Raw genomic sequence first — 23,155 nt, forward strand, 5'->3', positions numbered from 1 at the left:
AAACCTTGACTGATATAAGCCTTCCTGGAAAGCATGAGAGAAAGTCCAAAATCAGTAAAAGCCACTGTGTAAAAGCATAAAGAAGTCAACTTTCTGTGAAAGTACATTGCTCTATCAGGATACATTAAGAAGAAACTGGTTTTACAGAAACTGTACAAAATGCAATAAATTAGTGGGATTGTTCCCTTATGTCACTTTAGTTAACTGGGAACATTCAGTAGAATACATGAATGGATTATTTGGCAAAGCACTTGACTTATTGCCTACATAAATTATGGAAACCGATGTCCAAATTTTAAGAGTTGTGTGAATCACCTAAAAAAAATTAAAATAAGAAGCCTTACTTGATCTACAAGCTTATAGAATTTATGGCGTTGGAAATGCAAAAGAATGATGTGGAATAAGGTCCTTTAGGTTCAGTTGGTGTGCAACAGTTCCCTGTCACTGCATGCTACCAGCACTTATTATTCAGCTGACACCAGCATGCCAGGCAAAGCCGTGCTGAAGTTTTATTTGCACAGCAATTTTAAACTTGACACTGAGGTCGGACTGCAGTAATAAACTGTAGGACTTAAGGGAAGAGTAGTGAAGCAAGAGTGAGAGAAAGTAACACATTGCCGCTCTCTGCACTCTCCACTGTGCTCAGTGGATAACACAAGGGGCAGGTGCAGCATTTTAAAACCACAGTAGCACTAGAACAGATGTTTTCAGTGCTCTTCTACTAAGCATGAGGTGGAACAGGAAGCAGGAGAACCACTTGTGCTGCAATGCAATATTTCAAAATATAATGAGTAGGTACATGCCCAGCTCTCATTCTCTTGCTGGCAACCCACTGCCCATGGCTGTGCTGGCACGGGGCAAGGCCGGGGTCAGTTCCTGCACCTTCAGTACCTGCAAAAGCACCTCTGGTTACTAAATAACCCTGAGAGCTTGCTTCAGTGCAACCCATGAATTCACCCTTACTCGAACATAAACTCAGAGCAGAGTTTAAGACAGTGAATCCTAAGGAACTGAGGATGAGGGAAAACTTCCTCCAACTATGCTGTCATTTCCAAAATTACATCCAATGCCTCAGAGAGCTGGTACTGGATCACTTTGCACAGCTCTTCACTGAGTCAGAACATGGCAACTGGCAGTCTGAATGATGAATCGTGATCTGATGGCAGCACAAACTCTCACAGCAACCCTACAGCTGAGCTCTTCCAGATCAACCCATCCACTAATCCACCTCAAAGGAATTTACTTCCCTAACTCAAGAGTCAGACCTTTTGTCAGTGAGTCATCAATCCCCTTGTAAAGCAGTGTGCTACTTGTCTGCATTGCACAATTAGTAATAACATAAAGAGACTCAGGGAATGTTCATGACAAAGGCAGAATAAAAATGACTATGCATCTAGATGGATTATATAATATATAATTTAAAATTTTATTTTAAAACTTTGCACATACACTTCTTCAGTATCCTCCTCTTTTGTTCATTGCACTGAAAAGTTTCAAAAAACACAAAATATATCCCTTTACTAAACATTTTTTGTTCTTAGGTTACAAAAAGATTAACATTTCACAGTCACAAAGCAGAAGTACATTGGTCCAAAACATCTTCCTCCAGCAGGTCCTTCCTTTCTTCAGGACATATAAACCCTAGACAGTTGTACAGATCTCAAGATATTCAGTGAAATGCCCATTGAAGTAAAGATAAATGTGGCAGGTCTTAAAAAAAAAAATCAAAATTAGACACCTATGAAAGAACATCAACAGCAATGGATTAAAAAAAAAGAAGAAAACAGAATGAGCATGGAGGTGGAGAAGGGCATCCTCCTTCAAGTACATCACAGGTAGAAATACAGCAGCACAGTCACAGCATCATTTAGTCACTCTCTCTATGACAGCCACATCACTGAGTCTTCATCTAGGACACATGGAGGAAAACTACTCACATACCTAAAATGTCTGAGAGGAACAACAGTTTCACACAGTTTGCCATTCATGTTGGATAGAAAAATGCTGAAAGTATTAGTACATAAAATGTAAAATAAAAGGAAAACACCGAGGCTGGAAGAAACACAGCAGATTTACTCGAAGCATGTAGTGTTCTTTATAAACCTGGCAGAAGTTCAGAGCCAAAATCTGCCCAAACATCAAGAACAGTTCTTCAGAAATATCCTGGAGGGACAGAGCTGACAGTACCTCACAAAACTTCTTGTCATATTTCTACACAGAAGTAACTGCAAATGGAAATCCACTATCTACAGCACATTCTGACCACTTTTCATTTAGTCTGTTAGCCCTGTTGTTTCTTAGAATTTATTAAAAAAAAACAAAACTCCAGTGTGAGGCCACTAAAGAGCAGTCCTCTCAGACAATACACTTTTATGTTCATGAAGGAAGCATTATTGTCTTAATGCACCAAAAGATGATTGTGTGTTACATAATCTGGTGTAAATTAAATTTCTAACCACCTTCTTAATAAAATTAAAGAAAGAAAATTTTAGCCTGTAGTGCAAGAGAAAAACATCTGAAATGGCCGTTCTACTTTCTGCAACAGTATTTCTGGGAGTATGGTAAAAGCTTCTTGGTTTTGAGTTTCTAGAAATGGGACTGGACTCGGCAGCAGAAGACAGTGCTACACTGCAGCTAACAAAACTCCTTTACTGGCACCTTTCCTTGCCATCATCCAAGGAAGGACAAGAATTTGCCCAACTTTCTAAGCACAGGCAAGGCAGAGCACTGTGTGCAATAGCAATATGAATGCAGATGTAACTGAGATTGAGGTTCCTTGCTGCTGAGGCTGTGGCAGTTTTGGATACTGAGGGAACTTGACTGGCAAAACGCCAGAGCACTGCCAGCATCAGGCAGTAGCTAAGATGACATGCCAAGGATCTAAAATTTGGACTTAGTGCCTAACTTGCTCCAGTTTGAGGACACAAGCTGTCTGCTCCTAACTTAGGAGCTTCACTGAGCCCTAGAGCAGCTGCAAGTGTGAACATGGCAGTGCCCATCCTGCATCTGAAAAATGGCATTGTGTACCAGGAATCCTCCCTGCCATCAGTCTTTCCTAATGCTGTGTAATGCAAAGTAATTCAGCCTTTGAAGGGAATTTGAAGTGCTTTTAATTATTCTTCCTTCTCCTCAATAAGAATACCTCCCCAACAGATGGCTTCTGCCTTCTGTTTCTGTGAGCCTGAGGTGTTTATATGTATTAACACCATGCCTTGAAGCAGAGCACCAGAGCCCAGCTCAGGTATGCAAGAACCTCCTACTGAAAGCAGGTAAAAGTGAAAGCCCAAGTACTAATGCATGGATCAGAGAGGTGCCAGACACTCCAGGGAGGTAAAAAAGCAAAACAAAAAGCATCATGGCATAGTTTCAGTCATATACATCTGAGGATAAAATCTTTTATTAAAGTTCTCAGAATCATTAATTGATACTAATTGTTGTTACTGTATTTCTGCCCTTTTTGGGAATGAATGCAACTCAACCTGGGCCCAGCTGCTGCAGAGAAGGTCCTGACTGATGGCAATGCCTCAGATGAACAACAAACACCGTGCAGGCTGATTCCCCAGCCCACCAGATCATGCTCTGAGAAGTCACCGGCCAGTTTGCTCCCACCAAGACATGCAGTCTGCTAACCTGTCTCTTCAGGGGCACATTTAAAAACACCCCTGAATGAGAAGGTGCCTTTTCCATCGCCATTGAAATTTCACTTTCAAATTTTGGCAAATGCTACTGGAAATCTATTTCCATCACATTGGTGGAACTCAGTGGTTTTGTGGTATGTGTGTTGACACCATGTTACCAGACGAAGACCAGCAGTGCATCAACACTGAAATATTTGACCTGGGCTTGTTGGTACCAGCAAGCACCAGCATCTTTGCTGTTTGCTTTGTCAGCACTAATTTCTTTGTCAAAGAGGATCTGAATTGCTAGAGGACTACACAACTGCATTTGTGAGGAGACAACAGGAGTTACATAGAGCATGAAAAGCATGTTTATAAGTTTATTAGGCCAAAAAGAAAGTGCAAAAGAAGATCTCTTGCCTAAACTTTAAAATGTATGAGGGGTCATATTCCAGACTCCAAGCCTCTCTTTTCACCCAGATGCACATAGAAAAAGATATAAAGAGAAAAAAAATCAGGAAAAAGCACAAAAAGACATTATCAGATATGCCATTGATTTATGCTGAAGCTCTAGAATGTAAAACATCCATGTTCTGTACAGCTTTATCGCATGAGGCACTGGGGAACTCATAGTACAGTTTTCAGGCCAGAATCACACAGCTTGCTGCAACGTTTGAGCTGTTCCACTCTCCACATTGCCTGCTTCCATCCTGAAACTCTTCTGGGACTAGAGATTTGCAGCAAGAGTAGTTTAAATCCACCTGACTGTACTTCCAGATGCAGTCAAGTCCAGCATGTGGGCAGCTGCAGCACACTCGGGCTGCGCCGTGTTTACACAGCACATCATAAATTACAGAAGTGGCAAGCGCTGGGCCACACCTGCCCAGGAGAGAGCCTGCAAAGGGCACAGCATCTCCTTCTCTTTTGGAAAGGACACAACCTTTGTGAGCTCCCTACTCAGTGCCCCACAGTGATGTCAGCTCCCTGTCTTTGTTCTTATTGAAGAAGTACAAACCAGATGAGCAGCTCCACACCAATGTGGTCTGGGCACAGATCAGGTGGGAGCTGGTTCCCCAGCCAATATACCTGCCTGTATGCCAGAGCTTTCTGGTTTTGTTTTCTCTTAAATTCCTATCAGTGAAGAGAGCTGCCTGCATGGACTGGGCAGCCAGGTTACACTGCAGACTTGCTCACTCGTTTCTCTCCTGGGCTACTGCTTTCATGTCAAAAATGTTTACACAGATTTTCTTTATCTGAATTTTCTCTGCTAAGAAAAGAGCTGAAGCAAGCCAAGGGCTTGTATCTACCACAGTCATCTTGTGATCCTTGAGTACAATTCTCAGTGCCAAGAGGACAGAAAGTTTTAAACTGTCCCTTTCTGATCACCACAGGAGAGTAGGCGAAGGTGTACTGAATAATAAATGAGGCAGGAAGAACTGAAACACCTTTGAAATAGATCACTATCTGTGTATCCAAATTGCTCATGAGATCAATACCACTACTTCAAATAGAAGTCCAACTGAAAACACACTCAGGAGCCCAAACAAATTTACTAAATCTCAACTGATGCAAAAATTTTATGGTCAGGGATCCTTTCAACAGGATAAAGCAGGCAGAACCATTCAATGAATGTAAATCTCTGATCCCAAAGAAACCCCAGCCTCCAGGTAAACATCACATAAAGCTGAGTTTGCATGCTCTGTATAATCATGGTATACACACAACAAGAAATCTTGACAAGTAACTCCTCACCCCAGAATAAATTCTGCCATACAGGACTGTGACCTATTTCTCCTGGAAAACTTTGCAGGTGACTGTTTTTAGCTGCAGTAAACAGGCATAGTTACACTGAAACCAATTTCAGTTTTCCTACTAAAATACAGGAGGTATAGTCTACTGAAGAAGAGACAGGAGAGGAAAATGGGGGCTCAAAGGATTACACAAGTTTGAAGTTGCCCATAGATAAGTCATGAATACAACTTTCTGAAAGAAAACTCTTGATTCTCATATATGTATATCTATATTCTTAAATGAGATGTGACCCAAGCCCCCTTCTGAATATTTGGGGGTAGATTTCAGGAGCCTCCTTGGCTTCTGATACCCACTTCTACTTTCACAACTGAAATGGCTCTTCCAAGCTACATGGTAAACTGAGAAAAAAAAATTAATTCCCCACCCCACCTAGAGGGATGACAGAATTCATAATATGCTAGCAGCATTTAAATCCCATTCCTGTTAAGCACCAAAACCGCTTCTGTAGGGAAATTGGAATCTTAAAGGTTATCTTTAATCATATACAGTATATGTGCAGAACCCTACCTTTTGGGCAGAAAAACACCCCTCCAGCATTAGTTTTGACTAGATTACATCAACTGGAAGTGTCCTGGTCAGACCACCAAAAACCTCTTGTCTCTTTCAGGCCCTTCCCAGAAAGATCCCGGTCCTGTGACCGCTCCTGGCGCTCCTTTCAGGACTGCTTGTTGCCGTGGATCAGAGGGATGACGTAGACGGAGATGTCGTCCCCGGAGCCCAGCCTGTCGTTGGATATCCGCCAGCCGCGGTCCTTGAGCACGCCCCGCGCCCGCATCACCAGGTCCTGCGCCGCCAGCGTGTACCTGCGGAGAGGGCACAGCAAACCCAGGGAAGGAGGTGTCCGTGAGCCCCTGGGCCTGCACAGCCTGCTGCCCGCCAGCCCTGATGCTGGGACCCACCAAGACGTGCTTCCCATGTAGTGTAAGCAGCCAGGAGAAACACAAACCACGGCATATGCACAAAGCAACTCCCTCCAGTTCAGTGACAGTTCCCGAATAAGAATGTAAAGCTATTTGACAGGCACCACTTGATCAAAAGTCACTGGCTGTTCTAAGCGCCGGGCTTCACCAATCTTCAGAAAAATATTAAACATGCTTGCCTTAACAAATTGGCTTTCTAGTAGCAGTCTGAAGAATTGAGGACCCCAATAACATTACTTGTTGAAAACTACACACTTGTTCACTGACACCCCTGAAGGTAAACATGGCTCAACTATTTCAGAAATGAGCTATAACGAAGAAAGCAATTTGACAGCAAGTAATAGAGCATAAAAATAAAATCCAAATTTCACTTTAGGACCAACTTGTCTGTTTTCTTGACCATAGGAATGACTTTTAAATATATTTCATTCTGAAAGTGGAAAAGGAAACTTACAGTTAATATGATCAGATTAACAGAGTCCCACAGTTCTTTCACATTTATGAGTTCAGTGAAAACTGCATGAATATGAGTGGTCAAGTGCTTAATTTAGTGAAATACCAAGTTTCACATTGCTTCAAAACTTCCAGCCTGTGCTGGGCTGAGTGGCATTGGATTTATGGGAGTTATTTTTCTGTCCTGAAAAATTACCACATTCTGTTTGGGGGCAGAAGGGTGCCAGAGCCCAAAAGGTGCATCGACAGTGCTCTCATGTTCTTCCTTACTGCTTTACCTGCTGTTACTACATCAACACATCTGTGTACTCACTTAGAAGTTTCCTCTGAAAGAAATCTCATTATGGGTGAACAGCTACTGTCAAGTGTTTTACTTTGTCAGCCCAACACCTGGCCAAGAGGTTTTGAATTTGATTGGGTGGAGGCAAGCTTCTCTGTGATTTGATAATTAAAATTAACTGAATAGTTTAAAGAGTGACAAGAAAAAAACCCAGTCTGCATGGTTTCTATTAAAAGTGTAAGTATCAACCTCCAGGATGATGCAGGGCTCTATGAAGGCAGACACACAGGCCTCCAGAACTAAAGCACACCTCTGTGTTTCCAAAACCAAAAAGGACAAAGAAGGATTTGCATTTCAATACCCTCTTTTCTAGGGAGGATTCTTGACCAGAAATTATCTGCCTAGATCTTATCTGTAGAAAGGGAAAGAACAACATTTCTGTTGATCAGAAGCACTGTGTGTGCGTGTGTGTTTAGGTTTATCAATTCCCTAGGATTCTTCTAACCTTAGAACTTTTCACCATAGAATTCCTTATTAAGTTGTAATTTCCATCATAGAGACTTTACTCAGTCTCTGGGAATAAAAGAAGAAAAAAAAAACCCAGTCATGTTTTGTGCCTAGAGTTTTGATGCCTTGAACTCTGAGGACTCCTTTGAATCAAGATGCTCTACTAGAAAGATTTCTTCAATGTAAATGAACCAATGATTGACTACTCAAAAGGTTTGATGCCAAATTCAAGTAATGTTGTACAGCATCCACTGTTCCTGATGGTACTGAGGGATAAAATTTCCAGGCCTCACTAGTTTTGACAAATAATTTACTTTAACAGTAAAAGAAGGGCCCAAAGACATGAAATCTAACCCACATGCTTGCATACACACATGCACTGAGATCAGTCTGTGCCACAACCTTGAGCTAGAACATCAGGAAGCACTGCCCTTACTGTCCCAATGCAACATGAAATTGTGTTTTCTAAGGGAAAAAACCCAAACATACATACTTGCACTCCTCAGTTCTCAAATCAGATGCATGGCTAAGGAACAAAAGGACTCCACGTGGCAAGCAAGAAACTGAAATATTTATTCACAGCATGTCTGATGCTGAGTGAATTCTGGCAAGAACATATTTCCCAAAGATTTCTCAGCTATTGTCAGAATTTAAGAAAGAAACACCCATCATTCTGCAAGAAAACTTTGCCTTCCTGCTTTTTCTAATTAACAAAGACTCTCCACATCTAAGGAGTACAAAAGAGTGAGTATTGCTTTTGATTGTATTTGGCTTTTGCTGCTGAATGTTTGGAGAGGGGAAGATTAAAAAACGGAATTTTAATAAACACGAAATTCTCTTGTAGACAAACTGTGAAATACTCAAGAAAACCAGCACAATGAAACAAAGAAAAAAGGAACAGGTGAAGGCAGTAGTGAAGTAAAGTATTCCTCTCCTGTGTAGAGCTGAATTGAAGCAAAGCTGTTCAACTTGGCACTGGAAGAGATAGGGTGAGTCTCTTGTACCTGGAGATGAATAGTAGCTGCAGTCCATTACTGAATGTTTTATTCTCCAGCGCTATGAAATTGGGATTCAGCTGTCGAGACAGCATTAGAGAACTGCTGAAGTAGTTTTAAAGTATCCACTTCCTCCTAATGAATAGCCTTGCTGGAATACAACTTTTGTGTTTTAAGAATAAATATATGGAGGTTTCTTTCTTATGCCAAAGCTTTCTGCATTGATTCCTGAAAGGACTGAAGGAGAAATGGTGACAGTGGGGGAATCGTGCTGCTGTCTGAGCAGCTTCTTATCTCCTCACACCCAGCAGAGGTGGAGGAGCTCCTCAGCATCCTCATAAATCTCTAGTGAGAGGGAAAACAAGGGGACAAGAAATGACAAAAAGAAGGATGAGAAGTAAAAGATTCCCAAGGACAGGGGTAAATGTACATAGATGCAGCTGAAGGAAGTTGGCAAAGAGTCACAGTTCTCCATCTTCACACCTTTTCAGAGAGCTGATGTACGGACAGCAGCAGTGGCACTGCCACCTGTCCTTTGCTAGGAGCCCCGTAATGCTCATCTGCCACAAGACCCAGGAGAAATGAACTGCCTAGGAAATCCTGCTCCATCCCAGCCTCTTCACTCCATCACAGCCCTCACACAGGAACTGTTCTCTAAACAAATCAGTGCCCAAATGCCCTGAGGCTGCATCTGCATGGCTGGATGAAGAGAGACCTGAGGACTTTGCTCTCGCTGCACTTGAAGATGTCCAGGCACATGCTATGTTTGACAGAATTCAGAAATGTTTTTTAAGTGGGCAACAAATACTCACAGTAAGTACCACCAGGAGAGAGTCCCAAGAGCATTGCTGAGGGCTGTAAGCTCTTACCCATCAGCCTATAAAGTGACTTCCAATTCAAATGGGAGGGATTTTGGTCCCGCAAGGAGCTAATTATGTAACAGATAAGTAGTCTGCAGCTCTAAAATCCTCTCTAGGCTTTTTTTTTTTTTTTCTCTTTTCCTTTCTAATATGCTGCTGTCAGGAAATAAATAGGCTATTGGGTCAGATGGATCCAGAGGCTGCTCCACAGGTTGTTTCTCCTGAAGACCACAGCATTGCCAAACCCAGAGTGCAAGTCCCTTACATTCTGAAAAGTTTTCTACATCCCTAGAGATATTACATTTTCAGCTGATCACCTCACAACAGATTATGTATGTCACTGCACCCATCACAGAACCTGACATTTTCTGGGATAACATTTCCTTTAAACATAACATTTATAATACAGCAAAGGAGATTTTTCTGTCACTGACTAGTGAGAGGAATGAAGGCAGCTCCACAGCTTGAGCTGGAATGCTACAGTAAATTCATTAGTTATACCTCATTTAGACCACTGTGAAATAATTACAAAGAACCTCTCACATAGTACCTTAAACCTTTAAATATTCTTTACAACCAAGCAGCAAGAGCAATCCCACAAAGGTAATTTTCATAAATATCATTGTAAACTATATGAGAGACTGTTCTAATTACCTTTTGCATGCTGCCATGAGAAATGTCTTGCCATCACTATCTGTAAGCCTCTAAACGGTCTGGCACAAAGTTGCTTAAATGAACAAATTTATTTACAATTCAGATGTCCATTCAAAGACCAGTAGGTCAAACAGCAATAAATGTGTTTGTTCTAAGTTATAAACAGCAGGCTTAGCTCTGGAATGTGTGGTACTCACGCTGCCACAAACAGTGACTAATCCCCCACAATTACTAAACCAGTAGGAGAAAATCTAAATCAAAACAAAGAAAATACAATTTTTCTTTAGTGTCTCTCATTCCCCTGAGTGTTCTATAATGGATGAAATAACTCACCTAACAAATTAAAAAGGTTGAAGAATCCTGCTTCCTACTGCAGCAACCATGGTGGCCATCACCATCACCTTAGTAAAGACCAAAAGGAACAAGAGAGACCCAACACACCCTGACTATATTCTCAACAGATGGGACTGGTGAGGATGGAAGGCAGGGCCAACCTTTCCCAAGTACCAGATGAGAATGGAGACAGAGCAGGACAGAGGTATGGCATGTTATTACCAGGTGCCTCTGCAAGAATCTCAAGGGTGAAGGAATGAGAACAAAAGCACCACAGCTTTTCTGAATGGTGTTAGGGAATAACTGAAAGTCGACTGGATAGGGAATCTCCTCCTACCTTAAATTAATGGCACATCTGCATTGCACTCGGCCTGATGCGCTGGAAGTGCCCTTAGCTAATCCTGTCTGATCTCCTCCCAGAGAGAGGGCAGACACAGCTGCATGTCTGCTGAAGTAGAGATGGCCTGGGGCTGTCATTCATACACCTCATCTTTGGCATAAGGAGATGGGCAAAGTCAAAATATTGTAGTTGCACCTTCATGATAATCATCAGTCTTCCATTCTCCCGATAATTGCAGCAAAACCTGTTTTTGTATTTCATATTTTTAAGTGTCAGAGCAAGAAAATACTGCTGTAGAGTCATTTTGAAGGTGTTCTCCCTTTAAGACCCAAGTCACTGTCAAGGTATCCATACCCAGTTACCTTGTCTGTTGATGAACAGGGCTGACCCTGTGAAGATGACCACTTAGAAATATGAGAAACAGCAAGCATTTTGAGATCAGTCTTAGCTGTTTCTGAAACTCCACTTTCCACAGACCAACTGGGGATGTGTAAAATCTCTATTTCCTTCTCTCAGCCAAGGGTGAGGGCAGAACAAAGGGGTAGATGGCCCTATATTCACTAGCAACACACCCTTCCCTTCCTGAACAGTCCCTAAGAACAAATAAAGCTCTTTCCACTTTCACAGTCCCATTTACAAACAAGAGACTTCTGATCTCTGGCACAATGTTTTCATTCACAGTGACACTGAACTCAGTAGCAGACAAACCTATGGACAAACTCAAGGCAGAAAGCCTCTAGATGGTTGTTTGGGATCTTGTTTGTTCACGTGATGGTATATTTTAAGGACAGAAACTGATAATCTAAGATGTGATAAAGACAGAAAAAGGAAGAGCATGAGGTAGATTAAAATAAAGAAATGAAGCAGGATCTAATTAAATGAAATACAAGTCAGACTTTCCACCTGTTTTGTCAGCACACCAATCCTGCAGCTGGTAGCACTGAGCATCCTCTATGGAAGGTGGGTTTAAAGGTCACACCATGACTAGGAATGAGTGGGAACCACAGTGTGCAGTATTTATGTACATACACAGAGAGAGAGAGATGTTAAAGATGTCCTTCTGAGAAACAATCTTCAGTGTTATGCATTGTCCAGGCGAGAGACTTGTTGGCATGTTCTTCCAAGACCCCAGCCTCCTACAGTTTGCACAGGACCTCATACAGCAAACAAAATGGATCCCATGCCATGATACTGTCATCCCACACCCACTCCTTTGAAGGCAGGCATTTCTGAGTTATAATAGAGCCAGCCCCTGCTCCAACTGCTCACATTTGCTGCAGAGGCTCCATCCAACCTATAAAATGTCTTCTTTTAAGTGTTGCATATTTCCCAAATGTTATTCATATCATACTTTCTATGAAAACATGTTACCAGAAAGTGCTCTTCTATGGAGACGCTAGAAAATGGGGGATGAGCACGAACCTGTGGGGATCATCAGGGTCACAGTTCGGTAGAAAGTTAGTGACAGCTTCTGCCACTTCTTCATTTAACAGCACATCCCAGAGTCCGTCAGTAGCTAGGATCAGGACATCATCCGGCCCATGCTCGTACTGCAGGAGGTCATAGACTCGCACCTAAAAGAAAAAACCCAAGGCACATTCATGAAGGAGGTGATTGTCAGACCTGTTTGTGAAACATTGCTGAGTTTGGCTGTGAGTTTATCAGGTGCAACCAGGGCACTGACATAACCTCCCATGGCACTGGTGGAGCCTGTCTCAGTGCAGCCCTTCCTGCTGCAGCCCAGCGTGGCTCAGGTGCTAACCCCAGACAGGATGGATCAAGTGTTCCAAACCAGGCTCTAAGGCTCTCTGCTGTCTGATGCCAGAAGCACTTGAAGCCTCCCCCATCCCAGCCTGGCTTCAGTGCATGCAGCTCCTCCCTATCATTGGCAGGACTAGTCATATGGAAGCTGAATAATTTATTTGATGAATTTTTGATATTTTCTAATAAAATATTCACAAATAATTGTTTTCACTATTTGTCCTGATCCATTTAAGCCTGTCAGATTGCATGTTTGGAAGTGCCTGTGTGACAGCCGGCATTGCATTCACTTTTCTAAATCTGAGGCAGCTGCTGCACTCCAGTTTGGCCTGAGCAAGTGAGTGGTTCCATGAAATGCAGAAAAACTGCTCAGTCACATGTATCTGTAAGGATTTCAGCAGCTACAGACCAATTCAGGATCTGCACAAAAGTGAAGCTTATTTGCACTATTAAAATACCCGCTGACTTCAATTTGTCTGTCTGCAGCCCTAGTCAGGCTGATCACTGCTGGCGCCTCTTCACACCCTGCCTTTTAAAACAACTTCCACCATCCTCTTCCCAGAGAGGCCGAGAGTGGTGGAGGCAGTCAAGGTGGGGGTTGCTGCAGGGCCATCAGCTGTGCCAGAATGCAGCAAAGGCCATAGAAAGTGTTTTAAAACAAGTCTTTAGCTTGTAACTCCCCTTCCAGCACATGTTGTACTCCAGCTGAGAAATGCCTGCAATTCCCAGGTTGTGATGGGGAGCCATTAGGAAGCACCCAGAGAGCATTTTAATTACCACAGCAACAGTCCCAGTTTGAAAGAACTGCAGCAACTACAGTAAGGCAGACAGGAGGGAAGGATCACCTATACTGAAATTCAGAAACAGTGCACCTCATCATACACCCTGCTCTAGCCCTGAACTCCACTAACAGTGGACACTAGTCAGGACAAGCACTGGGCATAACAAGAAAATATGAGCTGTTTTATTCTCCCTCATGGTGCACACACTTAGGAGCCACAGAGCAGGCAATGCATATAAAATGCCTGGACCTTTTAATGTAATTACGCTTTTATGGGGCTTCAACCAGTACCACAGAAAAAAAAAATTAAAAAATCACCTAGATCTGACTGCTAATCCTTACCAGTTCGCCTTTCACTCTAAAGCACAAGAAGGTAATTTGTAAAATGTAACCTTTACTTCATTATCTAAGGTAGCAGCTGAATAAGGACTTTGGAGAGGATTAAATTCAAGGCAAGATACTCTCTTCATTAGAGCATATCTGCTTATTCAGACTTGAGTGGGAATATAGAAAAGACCCCTATATGCAGCACAGCTCTCAAGCTTATTGTACAGAAATCAGTAGCTGTCATAGTCCCTGTCTCTCAGAATTTATTTCAGCCTTAACAGGCCACAGTTGCAACTCAGAAATCACTGGAGCGTGGAGGCTGAGTTGGCCAACACAACCATCAATCTCCAGCACATGTTCTGGTCAGATCTCTTGGGGACCAGCAAATACTTGAGAAAGCATCACAGCTAATGCTCAGGGATCACTCAGCACCAAGCCCCTGGTAGGGCTAACCAAGCTTCAAACATCTGTGCTGGGAAGAGCACATCCCAACCAAGGCAAAAAACACATTACATCACAGGATCCATTTTTGCAGCTTAGGTGGGGAAGAAGGTGGAAAGCAAAACCATGCATCACTGATTGGAATCCTCCTGAAATCAACCATTTTGTCTGACTGAGGAGTGGCACTGGGATGGACGAGAAAATTTTCAAAGCTACCTGCAGGCAGTCCATGAGCAAGATCAAGAAGAGACCATTTTATGAAGAATATGTTTTGTTTTAGGGGAACAAGAAAAAAAAATGCATTCCCTGATTTATTGTGTAATCTAGGAAGAAGGTAGGGTACTTTCTAAAAGGACAAGCTTTGTGAAGTGGGCACCTCCAGCAGAAAGGCATATGTTGAGAAGAAACTAGATGTCAGAAAAGACACAGAGGACAGTGAGGTGTTTGGCTAGACCCCAGGCTAAGCAAAAGAGAGTACCAAGGTTACAGGGGACAAGCTTGGGGCAACTGATGCAAAATTGTTGCATATAAGGACCAGTAGGGCATGCAACAAAACATTCAATGAAATGCAGTTTTATCTGCCTTCCAGTTACCTTAAGTCCTTTCTTTGTGTCTTGCCTTGGATTTCTTAAATACAGTTGTAGGTGCCCCTAATATGTTTCTGACAAAAAAGAGTTAGAGCTGTCCAGTCTATTGCAGGGTCAGATTATGTTCACAGACTGCCTCGTTCAGGTGCAGAAACTAATCAGCTCCTAACCCTTCGTTCTTCTGCCAGCACCTTTGTTCTAGTTCTTTCTTGGGTCAATGAGGGTCTCTTGCAGTAGCACCCAGTGCCTTCAGCTGGCTTGGAGCAGGGTGGCAGCACAGCTCCTGGAGGCACACAGGCTGGGCAGCACCACCAGGGCACGTGGAATGGAAGCTCAGCCCAGCAGGGCTCACTGAACACCCACTCCACACACATCCCACGCTGTGCAGCACCCACAGCACACTCCACACTGTACAAAAAAAGGTAGGAGTATGATATGCCACAGTTTTGAAGTATGAGGAGACATCCAGGGAATTACCTAAGTGTCTGCAACAGGAATGAACCCATGGCCCTTTAAATCTTACATGAACAAAAGCAGTTCAATGATTGCAATGAAAATTACTATTTAAATTTTTTAGATTCCAAAGTAAACATTCCCAATGACTGCCTCCTTCCTCTAGCTGTATTTCAGAGAAGTAAAGCGTGACATTTAAGGAAAGTTCTGTCTGTGACACAAGTTTGTGCAAAGCTGCTCACACATTGCAGAACCCTGCTCCTTCAGGAGACAGCTGACTGGATAATGACTGGCAGTGCAGATTCAGATTAACTGGTGCAGCACCCTTGACAAATTTCCTAACAATGCCATCTTGAATCTTTATAGTCTTTTCCTTGTGAATCCCTGCTTCTGCAGCCAGACATCGCTGCAGAATTGAATTGGTGTCCTTGGCCTCCCATGATGTCCTGAGAGCCCTCTCAGCAACTCCCTCCAGCCTACCAATCCCTTCTGTGTGAAGAATGAGTTTCTCACTCGTTTAAATTAATCTCTCTGGAATATCACGGCAGCTCTGGAAGAAGCCAAGTTTGGTCACCATACTTCTCCCATCTGCTGATGTCTTATTGATGTAAAGTAGCTGACCTGTTAACTATCTGAACCTGACATCAGCAACCAGAAAATGTAAAAACTGTAAGGAACAAGCAGAAGAACCTCAGCAGCACAGCCAACCATCAAGCCACAGCGATATAAGGGTTACCCTTATATCCTACAGATAGAATAATACTACTTGACCTGATTAGTACAGTACAGATCTGCTGACAGGTAACAGTGGATACACACCACCAGAGCCCATAGTCATACACATCTTTCTGAACATGCAGTATGCAGTTTGTCAAATAACATTCTTCTTCAATCCAGGTACTTGTTTCTCATATTATATATTACCTACATGCAGTCAAGAGCACTGAGAAAACTGCTCTGGGCAAGCAATGAACAAACAGGTGGGCTGGTTTTTATTTACATTTCAAACAGACCTACCCACCAGACAAACCCAGCCTTTGGCTGCTGCGAAGGAGCACGGCAGCCCTGTGAAGGCGCTGTGCCTCGCTGGCCACGTTTGTTTTTAAGAGGCAGCCACGGCGAGTCCCTGCGGCTGGAAAACCGCTCACAACAGTGACATGTGAGCCTGCAGCCACCTGAGGTGCTCCTCAGCAGCTGGCCTCAGGGAATTCCAGCTGAACAACAGCCTGCATTCACTCCCTGCACTATTGATCAACCCGGCTACTTCAATAAATTAAGCCCTTTCTTAATTGTATCATCCTTTTTATGCACAGTGTTATCCAGTGCAGCTTTCCTGGCAAATGATGAGATCTTTCAATACCACTCTCCATGTAATTTATATGTAAATAATAAAAAGTGGGTCCCAACACTGCTCCCTGCAGCATTCACCAATTAATCTCCTTTTAGCTTTTTACTGCCACCCTTTGTTTCCTGCCCGTTAGCCTATTTCCAGTAGACTGTGCCAACTTTCCACTTTGTCTGTAGCTTCATATCTTTTATATTAATAACCTGTGATGCACAACAGTTTCTCAAATGTTCTGAGGAATCAAAGTGCTCATGCAAGAGCATCAACTGTATTTTTAATTATTATTATTATTTTAATTCTCTTGTTGACATAACCTCAAGGACCTGTAGCCACTTAAGTGTGATGTTTGCTTCCTGAAGCCACTTAGACTCCCTTTGATTATACTGTGCTTCTCTGTGTATTTGCCTTATTTGTTCCTTGGGATGGTGTAATTCCTGAGGATTTCTCCAAAAGGCAGATATGAATCTAAAATGGTCTCCTTGGACATATTTGTGAAGTTGTCAGAAAGATTTTATCAACACTGGAATAACAAAAACTTTTCTTCATTACCTTCATATCATTTACTCTGATGGCTGGCTTTGGGTGCCTTGCTGGCAAGGGCCAAATGCTGCCATCAGAGCCACATCTTTCCCCACCAAATAGCTGAGATGCCATTCAAAATATTTCGGGATAAAATTCTGCCTTTCATCTGCAACAAGGCAGTTCTAAGTTTTGAAAAGCAGAATTTCCTGCTGAAAGCTTTCAAATTAACTGTTCCATTATGAAAAATAAATATTTAATTCCATGCCAGAGAGCCTCAGCCATGGCTTGTCTGCTTTGTGCTACTCCAGTTCATTATAAAAGGTTCAAATCTCTAGAGCTCACCAACCTGCAGAAGTCCTCCAAATCTGGTCTCATAACAGCTGAGCCAGTGAATACTGATTACATTTGTCAGTCTTGGCTGCATGACTTTTCCTCCCATAGCCTGGCACTCTGTCAAAGTATCATTTCACACCACCCTCAAATTACTATTATATGCCTATTTCTGGATGTAGTCTCAGGGATGTTTACCTTTCCTTGAGCTAATTTTTGGTGGATATGGCACACCAGAAATTTGTCGCACTGGAAGTAAAATGTTCAGAAAACTCACCACACTGCCCCTTACTCGAGAAAGAACACTACAATTACGGTACAGAAACGGGAGCCAGAGGACTTGGACCTTCCCTCTGTCACGACTCACTCTGTGCCTTAATTTCCTGTGCCTCCCCTTTTCCAGGTCTGGAAACCACACACTGTGCTTCCCTACCTCTATATAAACAATTCAGAATCGAGTGCTGCACAGGGACCAAATATGACTGCTGCCTGACACCACTGCCTTCACTTCCAAATGCCAAGCCTCCCAGGTGGCAGAATAAAGATGTTGTTTCTTAATGCCGGTTTCTGTGCAAGGTGCGCTGCCCATGTTTGGACAGAACAAGTCAGGGAACAACATGAGGAGTTAAAGCACTGGAGCTCTCTCTGGGAAGAGAAGCAAGAGATGATTAAGAGGAGGAGATGCAATAGAAAGCAAGTTGAGCATATGCTAACTTCCTAATAATACTCAGGGTTTTTTTGCCAATATCTTTAAATTAAGGTGGCTGGTGCTCTGTCTTTGCTCCTCCTGCCCTCATACATTTCTTCTGAATTTAGCTGTGAAGAGGATGTGGAAACAAAGCCAATTTTGCTTCCCTTTTGCAAAGCAGTTAAGAGATCCTGAAACGTGGCTAGCATACGAACTGGATGCCACATTCCAGAATTTGAACATGTACAGACACATTCCCCACAAATCAGAAAAACCCATGAGAAGCTTTGGTTTATAGACACACACAAACACTGCGGCAGCAATTGGCAGAGATGATATTGCTGGGATGTTGTGCTGCAGCCATTACGTATCCCAGAAACACTGAGTCTCAGCAAGCCAGAAAGAGAAATAAATAGGTGGAATTGCATCATTTTTCTGGCATTAAATCCATCACAGTGATGAGGGCAGAGCTCCTGCCTGCCTGGCTGAGGAGAACAGGAGCAGGTCTCAAGTGAGGGACACCACACATTCAAAGGGGGAAAATACACAATTGATAGCAAGGAAACATGAAGAAGGGACTGTCTGTAGATCTCCCTCTTTTCTTCAGGGCTGGGTTCTCTCAGCACTTCTAAAATTTTTATTTTTATAATTGGAATTTTACATATAATTTATATATAATAAATATAAATATACATACATTTTATATCTCTGTTTATAGGCATGGAGTCAAGAGGGGACGACATCACCACTCAGATCGCCTTTAGTTGTGGGGTGGATTGTGGTGGTGCATCCTTCCTTCCTGCCTCTCCTCAGGCCAGACTATCATCTCAGAAATGCTGTCAGGCCTTGGCCTTGATGAGCAGCACCTGGGCTGAGCTTCTCTCAAGCTTATCAGAAACACTGTCTGCTCCCAGGAACTTGTGCTGTCTAACAAGTTCCTGGCATTTTTCAAACAGCCTTGGAAACTTATTCTTACCTGGATAACAACCCAAATGGAACAACATCCTAACAAAGTTATCAAACTTTCAGAGAAAGTTATCACCCAAATTGCAGCCAGAATGGAAAATTATTATGGCTAAAACCAACTTTTGTGCGACCCTATAAACAGTGGGTCCAAGTGAGAGCCTTTGAGCTCTCCTGGACCACAGCAGGGGGTGTACATACTTTTTTTTAGGTCTGTGTACCTATGAGAGTAAATATAACACAACAAAGGTACTAGGAATGTTGCTCTGCTAAATTCTTAAATATGTTAGATTTGTAAGTTAAGCCTATAAGTAAGTTACTGTTGTGCTTACAGTAAATTCTGTAGAATCTTCTGTTAAATTGTTTAAATTCAGCTATTGATTAAGGTTTGTTAAAACCTTTAGGCCTAAACCAGTGGTCAAGTCTGGGGAAAAATTTGGCAAGGGGGTCTACTCTGAACCTTGTGACTCAAAAGGAGGGTCTCCCTTATTCCTTTTTATCCTTAATCTTTCCCTCATCCTTCTTCCTTACCAGTAAGTTTTTTGTCCCCAGCTCCCACATAGATAATTTTTGGCTAACTTTAGTTTCAACTTGATTGGTTTTAGATTTCAGTCCAATTTTTTCTCTGTGTGTTCTAACAATCTAGTAAGTAGTAGGGTGAACCCTGCCAACAAACTTTGTCGTGCTTTCATTTTAATATTGAACCTGCTTTTGTTGATACTTTTGTTGGTGATTCTTTGAGCAGCCTGAAACATTCATGACAAATTTGCCTTGGAGATGTTATAAGCAAGGTTTATTTAATAATTTGGTTCCTTCCTAGCAGTATGATGTTATTTGTGTGATTTCATTCTCTCATACTGCTATAACAAGCAACAAATTCAAGGTCAAATACTGGGTATGGTTGAAACTTTGGCAATCCAGTTGACAATGGACAGTTTTCAGCATTTGGGCCATGGAAGCAAAGCTGCCTCTTTTTGTGCTGTCATCAGATAGTTTGCCCTTGCTTAATATTTTATGAAAAATATGTGACATCTGTTCCTTGATGTAGGAACAGGAGGAATGCAGTTACAATGGGAGAAAAAAAAAGCAAGGCTTGCATGTTCCTTGTTAACAAATACATTTAAATCCCTTTGGAAGGCTTGATATCCTTCACTGCAAGGTCTCCAGTGGTCAAAAAGTGGGTGGAATTGCTTGTGATGAGGCCATTCAAAATGAAGGAGGCATTTAAAACTACCCCTAACCCAAATACCACATAGTCCCCTCATAACACCATCATTTGGGAATGCACAGCGTCATTATTTGGTATTAGTACAAAACTATCAAAAGAACTGAAGGTTAAGGGGCATACAGATGGAAGCATGAAGTACTCTTCCTATGACTCTTGGAATTTTCCTGCTTGAGAGTTGATCTGGTATCCTCTGTGTAAAGCAGGATACTACACTGCTGCGGAAGACATCCCTTCTGCAGTACAGGGATTTACATCTTCTGTGCAGGCAGCATGATCTAGGCCTTTATGGGACCTGCAGCACATGAAGGTGGAGGGAGAGATGGACGTCTGTCACACTGAATGGCAAGGCTTTGGAATAACCATAGCACAGGGATGTGGAGCAATCAGCACACAGCTGGGGAACTTAGAATCTACTATCAACTTAGTTCCTACTATGTGGAGGTTACTATCATGCCGCACCTTCAGAAAGGGCACCATGTTACCTGGACTGGATTACAGTCAGAAGAGATGATTTCAAAACAACAAATACACTACCTAAATTTATTTCCCTCTCACAAATCAGATAGTTGAACCTTGGCTGTTTTACCTCAGGAGATGAGGACAGAAAAGGTTTGATGTATATATTGGAATCGTGCACTTTCAGGTCATGGTCTCCCAGTCCTCGAGTCACTCCAATTGTTGCCATAACCCGAGCCTGGAAATAAAGAAAAGCAGTGGGATAAAATCTTGTTACATGGACTGTGTCAATAAAGAATGAGATAATATTCCTACTCTGTAACTGCTACAGTTAGGGCTGAATTCCCTTTCCCAGAAACTCTAGATTTCACACAGCAAAACAACGTCAAACTTTTCACACTCAAGCCATCTCCATTTTCCTCCTTATTAAGCTTGTTTTCATCCACATCCCACTCACCATCTCTAAGGTACTGGGTCTACAGAAACCTTACCCAGTCACCTCACTGTCCACACCAGTCTGTGAGAGCATTCCTTCAGCAAATTGTACTGTTAGTATAGGTTTTACAAAGAGGACAAGGAGCTCAACTACTCACATAATGAATCTGTGGTATTTTCCTATTGACATATTGTTGTATATCCCCTTTACCAGGGAAAAGTGCCAAAGGCACCTTAAATTGCTGAAGACACATGTGACAGTAGCACTGACCACAGTGCTCTCTCTTCTTGGGAGAGCCACTCTACAGCAGGTCTGCAGTTCCCTCACATCTGCCACATCCTTCCCCCAGCACCTTCCTCTGTGACATGAGTGGTGTCCCAAGAGGTTCTGGGCTCTCCTTCATTAAATCTGCTCCAAAGACTGACCAGCCATTCAGCCTCCCAGGGAACCCTGCTCTCTGAGCTCTGCAGATTACTTCCCCCAAACTCAGGCTCAGCCACAGTAGCTTCTGATCAAGGGAGCTCAGCATCACTAATGGTGAGCAACTGACTCAGAATCATTTTGCCTCAGTGACTCCTGGCTCCACAGAGCCATAAGAAAGTAAATTAAAAAGATGTGCATGAAACATCTTGCAAATAATTATAAACCTAACAAAATTCAGAGATAAGCTGCAGGTCTGAACCTTCAAAACATGGACTAATTTTGAAAAGCATCTATTTTTGCATTGAGATAAGAACCCAATGCAGCAGAGGAGCACTACTAAGAAACACAGCAAGCATACTAATATCAGCAAACTGACACCACTGCATCTTTATATTGATCCTACTGCTGCATCCAGCTAAGCTTGCTGGGACCAACACTAACGATCTCACTGTTCTTAATCACAGAGCTGAAAACAAAGCATAACAAACAGAACAGCGTTTCTCCCTTTCAACTTTCAGCCTTCACACGTCAGAAAAATTCAACAGTGAGTTCACATAACCTTATCTTTTTCAGCTAGTGTCAAGGTGTTATACTTTACAAATCCTGCCCTGATCCCCTCTCTTCCTAAATTAGAGTTTTGCATCTCAGAGCACTATTAAATATCTCCCTGCTTTGTTCTAGCTATATTTTACAATGAAACAGGAACATTTAAAGTCAATTACTTACGACACTCTCATTGTAGTCTATTTACAATGAAAGAAAAACAAAAGCAAACGAAACAACAAATGACTGCTGTAAAACGGTTATTACTATGTTGAGCTCTCCCCACTACCCCCCAGACATGAGACTGATTTATGACAGAACCAAGATATTCTTCCAAGCTGTCAAAACGATAAAATAAAGAGATACTGAGTGGAAAACACTGGACAGCCATGGGCTAAACTGAATGGCAAATAGCACAGAATTCCTTCTTCCTTTGGTGCGAGGAAAGCAAACATGCCCACCTTCTTGCCTTCTCCATATATAAGGGGAAACTTCAAGTCATCTTCCTCAATGGTTTTGTATGCCCTGTGGGGGGAGGACAAACAACATTTATGAAGCTTGTAGTCAATTAGTGACCCAGTGCCCTGAAAGAAGCAGCTGTGATTTCAAAAATGGGGGGAGAAAAAAAAGATCATTATTTTTCCTAGGGACTCTGTCTTTGAACCAAGATGTAAATTTCTTTTTCTGCAGGAAGGTTTTCTGTAAATAGTTATCCATTTCACTAAAAGAAAAAGCGAAGATAAAAATATATCTAACATGCCAGGCTGCTCCTATTGATTGCAAAGAAAGATGAACTGGAATAACATCCTAATCAGGTAAGATATTGTCAGATATTGTACCAGCTATACCATAACACAGTGTCATAAAGAACCCCAATCCAACCAAATAAAAAACCCAAACAAAACCAACTCCAAACCCAAGAAACTAACCAATCAATGCCTAGATTGGCACTGTTAATGTGAAACGTGAGCAATAACAGGACATGTACCCATGGGTGTGAAACAGCTGTCTGATCCTGTTCTCACCCTCCAGGACCACAGAAACCAAGACAAGCTTCACGTGTTGAAGTCTTAGGATATTTAGTGCTCATTTGACCTTGA

The 23,155-nt window shown here is 42.3% G+C and overlaps 1 protein-coding gene across 1 annotated transcript in view; it reads right to left on the reverse strand.

The window, feature by feature from the left end:
* Positions 1-1,421: 1,421 nt before the first annotated feature.
* Positions 1,422-23,155, reverse strand: part of PPM1H (protein phosphatase, Mg2+/Mn2+ dependent 1H) — a 131,151-nt gene continuing 109,417 nt past the window's right edge. Inside the window, exons 7-10 of the mRNA XM_064701849.1 lie at positions 22,517-22,580; positions 20,784-20,891; positions 12,194-12,345; positions 1,422-6,232 (exon numbers count right to left, since the gene is read on the reverse strand). Coding sequence (XP_064557919.1) covers positions 6,085-6,232; positions 12,194-12,345; positions 20,784-20,891; positions 22,517-22,580 — 472 coding nt within the window. The 3' untranslated portion in view covers positions 1,422-6,084. The remainder of the gene's footprint in view (positions 6,233-12,193; positions 12,346-20,783; positions 20,892-22,516; positions 22,581-23,155) is intronic.

Source organism: Zonotrichia leucophrys, chromosome 1A (assembly GCF_028769735.1).
Source record: "Zonotrichia leucophrys gambelii isolate GWCS_2022_RI chromosome 1A, RI_Zleu_2.0, whole genome shotgun sequence".
Classification (NCBI taxonomy): domain Eukaryota; kingdom Metazoa; phylum Chordata; class Aves; order Passeriformes; family Passerellidae; genus Zonotrichia; species Zonotrichia leucophrys.